Source organism: Caretta caretta, chromosome 2 (genome assembly GCF_965140235.1).
Source record: "Caretta caretta isolate rCarCar2 chromosome 2, rCarCar1.hap1, whole genome shotgun sequence".
Lineage (NCBI taxonomy): Eukaryota > Metazoa > Chordata > Testudines > Cheloniidae > Caretta > Caretta caretta.
Window position 1 is genome coordinate 248,939,950 of NC_134207.1, and position 14,692 is coordinate 248,954,641.

The window sequence follows — 14,692 nt, forward strand, 5'->3', positions numbered from 1 at the left end:
GTCAGTTTAAGGCAGCCAAAATGATAAGATCACTGGTCTCATGTCATTCCACTACCTTCCTAACTTTCTACTTTGTCATTTACCTTCACTGCTGTACCCCATCCCCGACACTTTCCTGCATTTATATTATTGGCTTAATTTGCTGTCCTTAGCAGTTCGTTCAACATTGTGTATCATCTGCTTTCTGTATAAAGAAATTCCACCCCAAAGAATATTATAGAACTAAATCTACAATACTGAAGACAAAATCTCCTAAAGTGTGAACGTACTCTGTCATTTTCTTCTAATTTTGTTATCTAAACATACTGAAATTATATGAGACTTTAAACTAAATATATATTTTTAAGATTAACTTGGATACATTGGGGTCTTTAACAACTGTCCTAAATGATCATTTGAATTATAATCTCTTAAATATAAAAAATAAGATATTGGTCCCTGGCTCAATACCAGAACATTTTTTCTTGTGTTTGATGCTTCTGCATCCCTGATCTGAGTTAGCTCACTTTACTGCTGTTACGCACGATGAAGAAAGTTATATGGATGTAGGATGTTATACCACACCTAACATTTAGAAATCACTGTTCATGTTCAAAGTATTTTATAGACCATGTTACACAATCCAGCACCATCTTACGTGCCTGGCACGAAGGCATCTGTTCTATAGATTGGGAACTGAGGCAGAAAGGTTGGGGACTTGCCAAAGACCAAAGAAGACATTATGGGAGATGGGATTCAGATGCAGCAATTTCTGATTTCCAGTCCTGAGTTCAATCCCACCCCTGAGTCAGATTACACTTCCTTTTATCCAGTTACTTCAGTTCCCCATCTGTAAAATATGGACAATAGCACTTCCCTACGTCACAGGGGAGTTGTGAGGATAAATACATTAAAGATTATGAGGTGCACACTTACTATGGAAATGGAGGGGCCATATCAATACCTTAGATAGATATGCAAAGAAGGCCATTTTCATCGTTGATTTATGAATACATGTCACCTCTACAACAGCTTCCCATCCACAACTCCAGACAAGGGATTTAAGGGCCAAGAGTGGGGAAGAGTTATAAACAGGATGTGCATTATCCCTTGGCCACCAGTGGTAAATCCACCAAAGGGTTTAAGGTAACGTTAGGCTGTACTGAGACTTGACCAAAGCCCCATCATGCTTGAGAACATTCCCTTTAATGGGGTTGCTGGTGGAAAGGGATTTTGTCAGCTTTTAAGTATCTCAGAGGATGATTCCATAGTGGCATTTACAGTCATGCAGAGGTGTGTTGGATGTGACAAACCGTCAGTGAGGCAGGGAAGCAGCAGTAGATCTGAGGGAGTGCAATTTAACATGTTCTGGCAGCAAGCACTCCAGGCTCACTAATGAACTGACTAATCTGGCTTGTTTACCTCTTACCAGCACACTGCATACTAAAGTGAGGAGCTTGAAGTCACTTAAATATATATATATATATGTATAAATATATATTTTCTTTTGCAGGTGAATTTTATACTTTTCATTAGTATTATAAGAATTTTACTGCAAAAGTTAAGATCGCCAGATGTCGGAGGCAATGATCAGTCACAATACAAGTGAGTAATGTGTTCTAGAAAATTCATAGAGTATATCAAAGTAATCTATTTAAAGATTTCCTCTGCTGGAGCAGACTGCCAGCAACCATCCAGTGTTGTGATGCTGTGATAACTATTTGATACAGTGGTACCCATTTTCAAATGGATGGATAGCTGGGGCTAGAACCCTGATTCAGCAAAGCTTGTAAACACATTGAAATCAACAATGTTATGACACTTAAGCATATGCTGAAAGTTAAGCATGTGTTTAAGTGTTTTGCTGAACAGAGGTCTTTAACAAGGTTAGTATTGATTATTGTTACTTCTACTATTAATTATAATTTATTAGTGACTATAGGCCCCAGTACAGAATCAGGGCCTCATTGTGCTAAGCTCTATACACATAATAAAAAGACGGACCCTGCCCAAAAAAGCCCAGATCCCAATGTAGATGCAATATTGGCACTTGAGAGCAAAAAATGGCATGTTGATGTCTAAGTCTAATTTGAGCACTGAAAACCCCAAGCCATCTAGTCACACACAGTAGGCCTTTTAATAGGGTTCCTTGTTAATTACCTGTTCACTTCACCAAAACAAGCTGTTGCCGTACATATTTAAAAAGCGATAGAAACTTTTTGACAATACCAAAATGAAAAATACCCAATAAAACCCTGGGTATTTTTTCTGTAACCAGTGTGACATGTTTGGCACCTTACTGTTGCATCACGATTCTTTTAAAAATATGGAAATTCTCCTGTAGTTTCTACAAGTCACTTAAGAATCCAGCCATAGTCTACAAAAACTTTCCACAAACTTCCTAGGATCATCCCTTAAGTCACATCAGGGGACAGATGTGGACTTTTCACCTGATGTTGTTTGAATTGGCTTTAGTTTATGGGCACTATATACCAGCCTGTCCATTTAAGCCTCAAACTTGGTTTTACTTGCTCTGTACTGATTTCAATAGGATTTGACAGGTCCTACAAAAAACAATGTAGTGAATATGATGTTGTAATGTCTAGGTATTCTGTCTGGGGTACTAGGCTTGAAGTGTAGTGCTTATTTTTACACCCCAACCAGAGGGCAGCCATACTATTCAGCAGGGCACAAGGCAGAGGAGGGGCTTCCAGGTGGGTTAAAATCTTCAGGACAGCAGTGTAAACAAGCTACCACATCTGCACTAGGTGTTCCATTGAAGTGACCTGCTTTTCCTCCCTGCTCCCTTGTAGCCCCTAATGTAGCTGGCTTCGGAGCAGCTCACTTATAGATCTACATATGCGATGATACCTTGCTTCCCTGTTTTGGTAATTGAGAGGTTAGGGATTGTGATGTCTCAAGACAAAGAAACCCACCAGTAAAGACTGCAGCAGGTTGGGCTGGGATACTTGAGCTCTCTGTGAAGGTGGCATGTTTGTTGTCTCAACCAGTGGACCACGCTGTATGGCCCGCTCAATCTATGGACCACACTACTTGAGATTTTGGGGTCTCCTATTTATTATTCAGAAAACTGACCAGACGATGGGCAGGACATCTGTGCAAGAGCTATTCTTTTTTTCCTCCCATCTTCATTTTTATACTTCTGTTCAGTCCTGTGTGTTCTGTTTTTCTCCAAGCGTCCTCCATAGGGCATCTTAGTGTCTTACAGTGTAGGCTGCTTACTAGCAGCAGACCTGTTTTTCACTGTTCATCAGTGTGAACTCAACTCTTGAGAGTCTGATTGCCTGGTTTTTAATTTTGGTTTGGATGGTGTTTTGGTGTTCAGTAGACATCCATGAGAATGGTAGATCAAGCTCACTGAGATGCAGAGCAATTTAAAGGTCCAGAAGCCTCATTTATGTACATGCAAATGCAATTTCTAAAATGCAGAGGGGCATGAGACTATTTTTGTATGGCTGTTTCCTCCATTAAAATGTCAGTGTCATATAGAGTTAGCTCCACAGTCAGTTGAAAATTATTAAAGCAAAAATGCTAATGTGAAAGTTGAGAAACAATGAAAGTGGAGCATGAGATCACAAGGTACAAAGTTTGTGTAAATGGTCTGGAATTTGATAACTTGTGTGGTTTGCAAAAGTCAGGATTATCATGGAGGCTTTGACCTTAAATGTACTGAAATTTTTGGTGTGGATATGGGGAGGTTTTCTTTGTTAAATTAGGACTTGATTGCGCAACCCTCTTTCATACTGGTAAGCACTTACTAATATCCTTAGCGCCACTGATTTCAGTGTGGCTGCTCACCAACATGAGTGAGTGTTTCACAGTCGGGCCGTTAGTTCTGGAGACATATGACAAGATAAAGTGGTTGCATGGCATATCATTATGCGTTCTGGAAAGAGTCACACCAGGGTCTGCCGGGAAAAGTAGATATTGTGTTACATTTTCAAAAGTGCCTAAGTGACACTGAAAGTCAGTGAGACTTGGGCTCCTAAGGACCAGATCCTCAAAGGTATTCAGGCTTCTAACTTCCACTGAAATTGGGGCTTCAGCTTTTACATCATTTAGGCACTTTTGGAAAAGTTAATCTTCCTCTGCAACATCAGTAGCATGCCTCCATCCATGGGATGAAATTCATCCCACTGTAGAAGGCCCTGCCAGGTCCTACGCTACTCATAATCCCTTAATGTAGGTCTTAAGTAGGGTGTAGGATCATGTGTATGCTTTCTGCCCTGAGGTTAATTTGATACCCACAAATAGAAGTCAAAGATAAATTTTCATAGCACTCATATTATTTTAGGGAAGGAAGTCGTCACGATTACGGGAGACGGGTTAATATAAGTTATATGGCCATAGATAATGAAAAATATTGCTAATATTTATTAGAAATTTTAATCTAAATTCAGATATAATTGTAAAAATTGGGACCACTGATTCTTAATTGACTACAAGGAAACATGAAATTTAAAAAGTCATACAAGAGAACAGGTTAGACGTGTTTTACCCAGGCCGTCATTTTATATATATATGGATGTAAATGAAATTTGACTTCTATCCATTTGTCGAGATTCTTATTTCTTTTCTAACTCCCCCACAAGCCACATAGGGGCAGATGTTGATTCACTAATTTGTTCTGTTTTGATTAATTATTTTGGTTTTATTATTCTTTATTTTTTACCCTTCCCACTTTCCACTTCACTCCTCTTCTCTGTTTTTCCTCTTCCCCACCTACTGCCTTTCCCTCTTCTCTCTTTCATCTGCTTTCCTGCTGGTTTGGTTTTGGTGGTCAGAAAGCTATGCTGAAGACATGAGTTTTTCACTTTGCTCTCGAAGCAGTGAGATTTGTGGTCATTCTCCTCTCCTCCAGTAGAGAATTTCAAAGGTTAGGATATTTTGCTGAGGAAGCCCTGTCTTTCACGGTCATTGGTTTCACCTTCAGGTCCAGACATATTGTGATTCCTGAGGAACTTTGCTGTCCAGAAGGTCACTGTCACATAGATAGAGGCAACCTCTGAAATATTTTGAGCATGATCCATGGAGGACTTTGAGGACTGGCACAGACACTTTCAAATAGAAGGTTCTTTAGATGCCTAGTCTCTTAAATAGATAGTTTGGGTTTAAGATAGTTGCCTCAAGGCAGCCTATCTGTTTCATTGCTGAATCTAGTTGTGGTCAAGACAGTGATGACTCACTGGACTCTCCATGTTAACTTTTTGCATTTTATCTAAGATCAGGCATCCATAAGCATGCCTGACTGAATCCATATAACATGTAAAGTTTATGTTATTAAAATAAAATGCATGACAGCTAAAGGATAATTAGCTTCCCACCTTTTCAACGGTTTAGTGTCAGTTTGACAAAATCATGCTGCTTAACAAATTAAAGTTCTATCTCCAGATACTTATATAATTTTCTCTTGTACTTCAATAATTATTGTTACATAACTGTTGGAATTTTAATTAATGAAGGGTAAATGCTTCATGCCATCAGTATAAAATGAGGTGTTAGGACTCTGGGATCAGTATATAATTGCCCAAGAAATCCCTTGATTGAAGGACTGCTCTGGGATCACATTCTCCAGGCACTGTTTACACATTGTACATTTTAAATGTATTTTAATATTCAAATTAAAGAAAATGGAGATGTCTGGATAACTCTCCAGTATTCCCTACTGTTTGGGTCAGATCTTCAACTATGCTCTGACACTTCATACAATCTAAAAAGGGCCAGGGCAGCGTAAGTCACTCTATAAGCCTCTTGTCCAGCTGGGGGAGGATTGCCTGGATGAAGGCATTGTGGAAGGCAGCCATAAGGCTGTTGTCCAAGGACCCCCTCACAAACCTGGACACAGGGGCCACACTGTGGACAAGAGGACTTTGTCAAGGATGGGGCTACAGCACACCATGCTGTGGAGATTCTGGAGCCTGGTGCAGTCTACAGGACAGCCCAAGGAGGCTCCTGAATTTAGACAGCCCCCCAATGGCTGTCTGAGTTATGCCGGGGGCTTCTCTAGCCCCTGAAACAGCCCCAAAATCAGGAGGGTGCAAAGGTAGCTTAAAGCCACTATAGCTCTTTGAACCATAACACAGAATCTCACCCAGTGACTATAAGGCCAGTGTGGGCTTACTATAGCAAAGATGTAAGAGAAAATATAGTTTTCAGTAGGTATGAATGGCCCTTATGAGGAATATTAATTTACAGATCATACTGTCTGAGGGCTTACAGGATTGATCTAAAAAAATAAAAGTGCACTAAATATGTATGTTACTGAAACAAGACTTTACTGGGATACTCCATTAAGCTCCAATTCTTCTGCTCTGATTATTTAGGAGACTTGCAAAATCAACATTGCTGCTTATTCCGTTATTTGGAGTTCACTACATGGTGTTTGCTGTATTTCCTATACGCATTTCCAGTCACTATCAGATAATTTTTGAGTTATCTTTGGGATCTTTTCAGGTAAATTCTAAACCTTTACAAATTTTAATTCTTTTACTGATTGAGTTCAGAGCTGTGTACTAACTGATACACATTGTCTGTTTACAGGGGCTGGTTGTTGCAGTCCTGTACTGCTTTTTGAACAGTGAAGTAAGTTTCCCTTTTCTCCCCAGTGATATTGAATAATGTTTTCAATGTAGTAGCAATAAGTGTAATAGCAGCCTTAGTATTCTAGTATATAAATCATAAATCGTATCAGTGAGTTATTATTGTACAGAATATGGTGATTTCTATATGAGAGGGGATTATATTAGATATAAAAAACGCCATACGAAGGCGTAATTGTGGGGAGAAGAGAGGTTAAACTCTGTCTGGGACCTCTATCACCCTAAAACCAGGAGGTGTTATTAAATTCTATCCTTACTGTTTATTAATCTAAGAAAATCCCAAAGGTGAAGTCCTGGCCCTAGGGCAGTCAATGGGAGGTTGTTGGTTTTTTTGGGTTTCATCCCAAAACTTTCAAAGGTTAATTTTGGAAATTCTCTGGGACACACTTCTGCTTGCACAATTGGAGCCAGGTTTTCAAAAATCCTCAGCACCCAACAGCTCCCATTGTTCTTGAAGTGCACCGGTGATGGTGATGATTTACATTATTCTCAATGGGAGCTATGGGGTGCAGAGTGCTTCTGAAAATCTGACCACTTCATTCAGGTGCCTAAATAGGAGCCTGAGCTCTTTCAAAAATCTGAGAACTTGCTTAGGTCCCTAAATGGGAGCTTCTGGATGCTAAGCGCTTACTACAATTTAGTCTTTACTGTAAAACTTGGCACATCTAGACCCTCCTTCATGGTGTTGTCATCTGATTTCATATGATGACCAATAGATTCGAGGACATATCCCCTGAATAAGAAGATGCCATTTTTGCACAGTCACTTTTCAGAGTAGAACCACACTTTAAATAATATAGAGTATATCACAGAAAGAGTGTGTGCATTTGCTAGAGTGAAGGATTAGGAGCCAGATCACCTGAGTTTTCCTGGCTCTGACATTGATGTGCTGCATTATCTTGGGCTAGTCACTGAATTATTTATGCCTCGGCTTACTCATCGGTAAAAACTTATCATAAATAAATACCCACCATTTTTACAAACCCTTTTTGATTGTTCTCTTTTCATTTTTCAGCCAAGTCAATACACTTTTAAATTCTGGACATAGGAAACATATTAGTCAACTGCTCTCAGTAATAATAGAGTTCTGAGTTGTTGTTATTAATAATCATAGTTAGCCCCTGCAACCTGAGGATTTTGGAGCTAAGCTTTACATCCTAGGGAGGTAGTTGTGGTTAAAATTGTGGAGGTAAAGAGATGTTATGTGACTTTCTTGGGATCGCACAATAAGTCCATAGCAAAGCTAAACTTAGAGCCCAGGTTCTCATGCCTGTGCTTTTATCTCAGGATTGTGCTGCCTATCTGAATTTAGAAGAGTTGTGTTTACTTTTATTTTTCTTCCTACTTCTCAGGAGGCCAAAGCGTTATGGCACATTTTCAGGTCTTTGGATGGAAGACATTATATGAGTTCAAAGTATTATTAATAACTCTTCTCGGACTCTTTGACTCAATTTTGTTTTCAAGTAAAATAGAGATTATTTTAGTAGTTTGCATGTGACACTAATGAAAGCACAAATGTTTCCCATGTAAAGTGCGTTTTTAACTCACATGCATTTTTTAAATATAGGTACAAGGTGAGCTGAAAAGGAAATGGCGGAGTTTGTGTTTGAGGCAGACAGTGGGCCGCGGCTACAGACCCAATAGCTGTTCTATTTCTCGAAATGGCTCAGAAAGTGTCTCCCAGCTCCATCAGAATTCAGGGGCACAGTCTTCTATGCAGACAGAGACCACAGTGATATAAACCATGTAGCTCAAACTAAAGATTATGGGACATATCACTGTATGGAGCTCAATGTAATATTTTCTAAAATGCACCATTTATGCTTTGCTTTTCTACATATTGACGTCTGGAGAATGGCCTGGTGCAGTAAATCAGGTAACAGATGGGCTGGCGGCTTTGCAGACATTTTGGCCTAAATCCCCAAAGGTATTTAGCTGCCTAACCCCCATTGATCTGAAAGCAGTAGGAGTTAGGCGCTTAAATACCTTTCGAGATCTGAGCCTTTGTGTTTTTATTTAGTCGTATTCACATTACATTCTGATGTTCTCCTGTCATTTGTACCAGCAGTAACTATCTAAATATAATTTATTGTAATGCTCCATTTCTATTTATCTCTCTCTCTAATATGTAATGTATGCTGAACCACGCCCAGTGTATGTTGCTTTGGTCCATGTTTACGGGGGTAGGGTGGGAGGTGAGAGAGAATATCATATATACCATCTATATTTAATAGACTGTTTCTTTCACACAGATGCTAGACCCTACTATAGCAAAGAAAATTGAAATAGAGATATTTAGGGCCATATGTATGTTCCTGATCCCCATATGGAAATCCAGTTGATGACAGTGGGAATTTAGCATACAGATGAAGGGCATTATGAGTCCGTATTTTGCACAGAAGAAAATGTTAGTCCTTCTTAGCTCCTTACATAAATCCTAATTCAATTCAGAGCTACCTCACTGCAATATTTGATCCTAAGGGCTTGATCCTGCTTTCCTGCACGAGTGCCCATTTCTACATATCTTAATGCAGAATGTGAGGCTAGCCCTGCAGTCCTTACAGAAAAGTCCATTGCACAGTAGTGGTCATTAAACAGTCAGCATTTGCCAATAGTGGTATCTGAGTTTACTAGAGTTTTACCCCATACTAAAAATCAAAGATATCTGTGGTAACTCTGTGGTAACATTTGGCAAATGTTAATGTTTTTAATGACTTCTCCTCCATCTGATTTTTTTCTACCTACCTGACAGTACATGTATGTGTTTCAGAAAGGTGGGACTGAACCTTAATACCCTAGCCATCAAGTTCTATGAGTTCTCAGAAATGGTATCCTCTTTGCTTTGGTTCAAAAGAAAAAAATATTTTGGTTACATTTATGATAGATATCCATCATATAAAATAAACAGACAGAAAGGAACCCACACTGATGTTAGAAAAGAGTTAGGAATACATAGAATACAAACTAGGCGCCTCAATCTCTTACTATCTAACTTTCTAAAGGGGTATTTTCCTAATAGAACAACCTAGTGAAAACTAAACAGGAATGGACATCCCACTCACCCACTGAAAACATGTTTTTATACATAATGATTTTATTAAAATATATCTTTAGAACTTCACCTTTGGCAGCTAAAATTAAGTATATCAAATTATAAATATTACTGGAGTTTAATGAACTATGTAAATACTTTCAACAAAATGCCGTTTTATATCTGTGAGGTGATTGAAAATGCAATCCTGACCAGCAAGGCCAGAAAAAAAAAAGACACAATCCCATTCAAATGACCATAAAAGGCATAAATTGAAAGGATTTTTTTGGTAACCTCAAGCCCCTTATGTAGCCCAGTGAAATAAAAGACACAGCGCTGACAAGTGCTTATAAATACACACTGGAGTCTTACAAGACATAAGCACTGTTATGTTTACCTCTCATGTCACAACTGACCATGTCCTCTCTAAATAACAAGTGTGAATACTGTGCATTTGCATGAGTACTTTTGCCTCATAAACTGAAGTGTTACCACAATATTTCAAACAGCAAATTGTACATTACATGACAGTTGCCATGATTTAAATAATAATCACTTAATTCATATCTTCTAATTAGTATTACCAATAAACACCCTGTATTGTAGTTCATTTTAAGTAACAATAAGTGATAGAAATAAGATTGTTTTGTGTAACAATCTATTTATTGCCATATTCACAAACAATAGCCTTGGTTCAAAAGGTAAATGGTCACCGTTGCACAACTGAGGCCTTTCCTGTTCTACAAAAATAATCTGACAATCAAGGGACTTTCATACCAGCTTTTTATACCTTAAGCCACTCAGAATATTTTGTAGAGACAGTCACTTTTCAAGTTAACTTAAAAAGTTAAAAAGATTTGACTGTTCAGTGATACTTGTGTGTTAACATTGGTCAAAATATTCAGATATTTGGAACAAACTGATAAACTAAACAGTAATAAGTCACGAGGACCAGATGGTATTCAGCCAAGAGTTCTTAAGGAACTCAAATGTGAAATTGTAGGACTACTAACTGTAGTCTGTAACCTATCATTTAAATCAGCTTCTGTACCAAATGACTGGAGGGTAGCTAATGTGATGCCAGTTTTTAAAAAGAGCTCCAGAGGTGACCCTGGCAATTACAGGCCGGTAAGCCTGACTTCAGTACCAAGCAAAGTGGTTGAAACTATAATAAAGAACAGAATTTTCAGACACATAGATGAACATAATTTGTTGGGGAATAGTCAACATGGTTTTTGTAAAGAGAAATCATGCCTCACCAATCTACTAGAATTCATTGAGGGCGTCAACAAGCATGTGGGCAAGGGGGATCCAGTGGATATAGTGTATTTAGATTTTCAGAAAGCCTTTGACAAGGTCCTTCACCAGGGGCTCTTAAGCAAAGTAAGCAGTCATGGGATAAGAGGGAAGGTCCTCTCATGGATTGGTAACTGGTTAAAAGATAGGAAACAAAGGGTAGGAACAAATGGTCAGTTTTCAGAATGGAGAGAGGTAAATAGTGGTGTCTCCCAAGGGTCTGTAGTGGGACCAGTCCTATTCAACATATTCATAAATGATCTGGAAAAAGGGGTAAACAGTGAGGTGGCAAAATTTGCTGATGATACAAAACTACACAAGATCGTTAAGTCCCAGGCAGACTGCGAAGAGCTACAAAAGGATCTCTCAAAACTGGGTGACTGGGCAACAAAATGGCAGATGAAATTCAATGTTGATAAATTCAAGGTAATGCATATTGGAAAACATAATCCCAACTATACATATAAAATGATGGGGTTTCAATTAGCTGTTACCACTCAAGAAAGAGATCTTGGAGTCATTAGCAGAACCTGAAACCTGATGATTTTGCATGGTTTTCAGTTTCATTACATCTCGTACACTGGGACAGGTTGTGGCTGATCCTGTGTCTAAGGCATGGGGAGATGGCCAGATTGTGTTTCTCTTACTCATTCTGAATTACACTGCGCACCACAAATAGCCCCTCTGACATCAGTGCATTGTCGTCTTCATCTGGACAGAGTGGAGATTGGGGAGTGGGGCACAGATAACTGTTTGTGGCTCCCTGATCTGGAGCTACCCTATGTTAGCACAAGTTGGAGCTGCTCTGGAACAGCTCGAACGTATGCCACTGCTGTAAGGCTCCACAAAGACCTTACTCCAGTAGCAGATAGGGAGTATGCCTGCTCAACTCTATTGCACCCCTTCTCCCCACCCCAGAGCACTGCAGGCATGCCCTCTCCCTCCTCTGACGCTGGAGATGGGAAGGCATTTGGCACAAACGTGAGGTACAAAGTGGCCTTAGCAGACCAGAGAAAGGCTCTTCTCAATGTGAGAGTACCACAATCTGGCCCTTCACAACTTTTGGGGGCGAGAGAGGGAAGAGATATGTAAACTGCCATCTCCCAAGCTCATCTCCCCACCTCATCCAAATTACATCCAAGGAAAGTGACAATGTGTAAATGACAAAAGCCAAAATTCTCCTTCTCCACTTTACGTGCAAAATTTTTCACACATCCCTAATGACAATCAAACATTAAACTCTTCTGGCAACATCAGGTAGAACTGACAAGTAATCTGCAGAAAGAATTACTCTGTATTTATAGGTTGTCATTCCATAGTCTTAGACTACAACCCTGTGTCTGCAGTGATACAGCAAGCTGTGTCATTTACCAACAAAAGACTACTTTTAAATTACCAACTGTGCCTCTATACACCTTGATAATCTCTGAGCAGTGAATACTGCACTGCCATTACCAAACTGGATGATTTAGTACACTGTGCTATTTTTGTGATTTAAATAAAACATCAAGATAAACACTTTTTCTGACAAGTATGTTATGAGGACTACATCACCATAACATTAAACACAGAGAATTCCAGAGTCTGCTTTAATAATCCAGTATAAAAATGTATTTTGCCATTGATACATCTTGTAATAAAGTGTAATTAAACAAAATCCAAGTACATCTACTTTGTAAACTACTTTATACCAGGCTGCTATGTATAAAACTGCTTTATTTCCATATGTACTATAATAAGATTATTTACATCCTGCAACTTTTCCCTAGTGCATTCGCATAAGAAACTGTTTAACACGTTCTCTTTGGTCCTCTGTATTGGTAGTGGTTTTTATGTGTCAAGTACAGTAAACTTTAAACCTGATGTAAATGAATGGTATTTTTTACAAAATGTACAGATTATGATGATGTATAGATAAATGTGTGTAAATAGATTTGCTTTTCATACTTGTAATACAGCATCTGTAGTCTCTGTTATCCTGCTGATTTATAATGTCATAATGCTAACAGATTTCTCTGTGGTTTGCTCCATGCAATGGCTGTGAAAAAGCAGATATTCACATGCTTTATTCTAACAACAGTTTACTCAGTTCTGTAGCAAACTTTAGCCATAATAGACTGAAAATAGTGTCAGAAAATAGTATTTGTGGATGGTTTGGTTCAACACCTGCACTGCTTAAACCTCCCAACTGGTGACGTGATCCATATTCTCATTGATATGTCAGGCCAGAGAGAGTCCAAGAGATGTGTCTGAAGTTAATGCTCTGGTTTTTAGTAAACAACTTTAATCCTTGCATGTAAAAAAGTAACTCACCTACCTGAGATTTTCCTTTTGAGAAGTAGGTAATCTTTATTCAACTCTAGTGAATTTGTGTTGGTATAAAAATATTCTCTCGGTTGTCTGCAGACACATGCGTGCACACATATATACACAATTGATCCAAAAGATTCAGTATTTTCTCTATGTCAGGGCTTGCATTTTGATCTCTGTTTCTCAGTCTTTGCCTCTCTTGCTTAATACATTTGTCCAGATATTCCCAGTGTCTGTGATATAGCAGAGCTACCACAGATGAAAGCTATGACCTAATTTAAAGGAGTGGGCTCTCTACAGTCTAATCAAAGATTTTGCATATCTCCTGAGGATAAGAGAGCCAGATAGCTCTACTTGTGTCTTGACTAACTTGACAAGGTCCTTGTGTCTAAGAGCCAGTTTACCAAAACAAAGGAGCATAGCTTTTTTTTAAATTTCATCCACCCTTGAGTTTAAGTTGCAGGCATTCTTTCCATTCATAATGTAATGCTTTTATATGCTAATACAGGGCCTGATTCTGCCCGTGTTATTTCACTGTGAGCACTAGCTATCGTTCATTCATTCTTATTTCTGTGGTCCCCATTACCATAGAATCTGTGTACCTCACAGTCTGGACTGTAGAGCACCGCTGCAAGATATGGAAATAATATCCTCATTTTACAAAGTGGGATGTGAGGGACACAGGAGACACAATGACTCATCCAGCATCTCTCAGAAAGTTTGTGGGGGAACGTGAAATTGAACCTCAGGTTTCCCAAGTCCTAAGCTGGTGCCCTAACCTTCTGCAACTGTTCCTTTGGAAGTCAATGGCCTGTATCATCCCCACTAGATCTGTTCACAGACAGGACCTTCCATATGTGGATGTCCAGTGGAAGCTGGGAGGCAGGCCCCTCTGTTGCACACTCTATCTTCCACAGAGGGCCCACCATGCATCCACATTGGACACATTTCTGATGTGGTATGATGAGGTTGCTTGAGATGTGAGGGGGGCATTGCTCAACAGCCCTAGGGCTCACTTCTGGTTTATGGCTTTGGTTCCTAAAAACTCATGCTTCAGGGCTTCAGCTGGCCACCTGCAGGGAGCAGAAAGAGATTCCCTCCACCCCTAATATATTCTGGAGTTTGAGAGGTCTTTTTCTCTCCTTTTGAAGCATTAGGGATGCCATGGCTGGAGACGTGGGCCAGGACTCTGAGGTGGCACCGAGCATTCTCTCTCTCTCAGGTGCTTGGCTGGTGGTTCTTACTCACATGCTCAGGGTCTAACTAATCGCCATATGTGGGAGTCAGGAAGCAATTTTCCCCCAGTTCAGACTGGCAGTGACCTTGGAGTTTTTCACCTTCCCCTACATCATGTGGGTGTGGTCACTTGCCAGGATTATCTGGGTATATTTCATGTAATCATTTTCTTGTAATTGCGGGAGCCTCAGGCACTGGTGCACCTCAGTCCTTCCTTTTC

At 39.4% G+C, this 14,692-nt stretch overlaps 1 protein-coding gene across 1 annotated transcript in view; it reads left to right on the forward strand.

Annotated features, from left to right (window-relative positions):
- VIPR2 (vasoactive intestinal peptide receptor 2) overlaps positions 1 to 12,902 on the forward strand; it is an 84,852-nt gene extending 71,950 nt beyond the window's left edge. Inside the window, exons 10-13 of the mRNA XM_048837639.2 lie at positions 1,493 to 1,584; positions 6,324 to 6,453; positions 6,541 to 6,582; positions 8,167 to 12,902. Coding sequence (XP_048693596.1) covers positions 1,493 to 1,584; positions 6,324 to 6,453; positions 6,541 to 6,582; positions 8,167 to 8,340 — 438 coding nt within the window. The 3' untranslated portion in view covers positions 8,341 to 12,902. The remainder of the gene's footprint in view (positions 1 to 1,492; positions 1,585 to 6,323; positions 6,454 to 6,540; positions 6,583 to 8,166) is intronic.
- Positions 12,903 to 14,692: the final 1,790 nt, after the last annotated feature.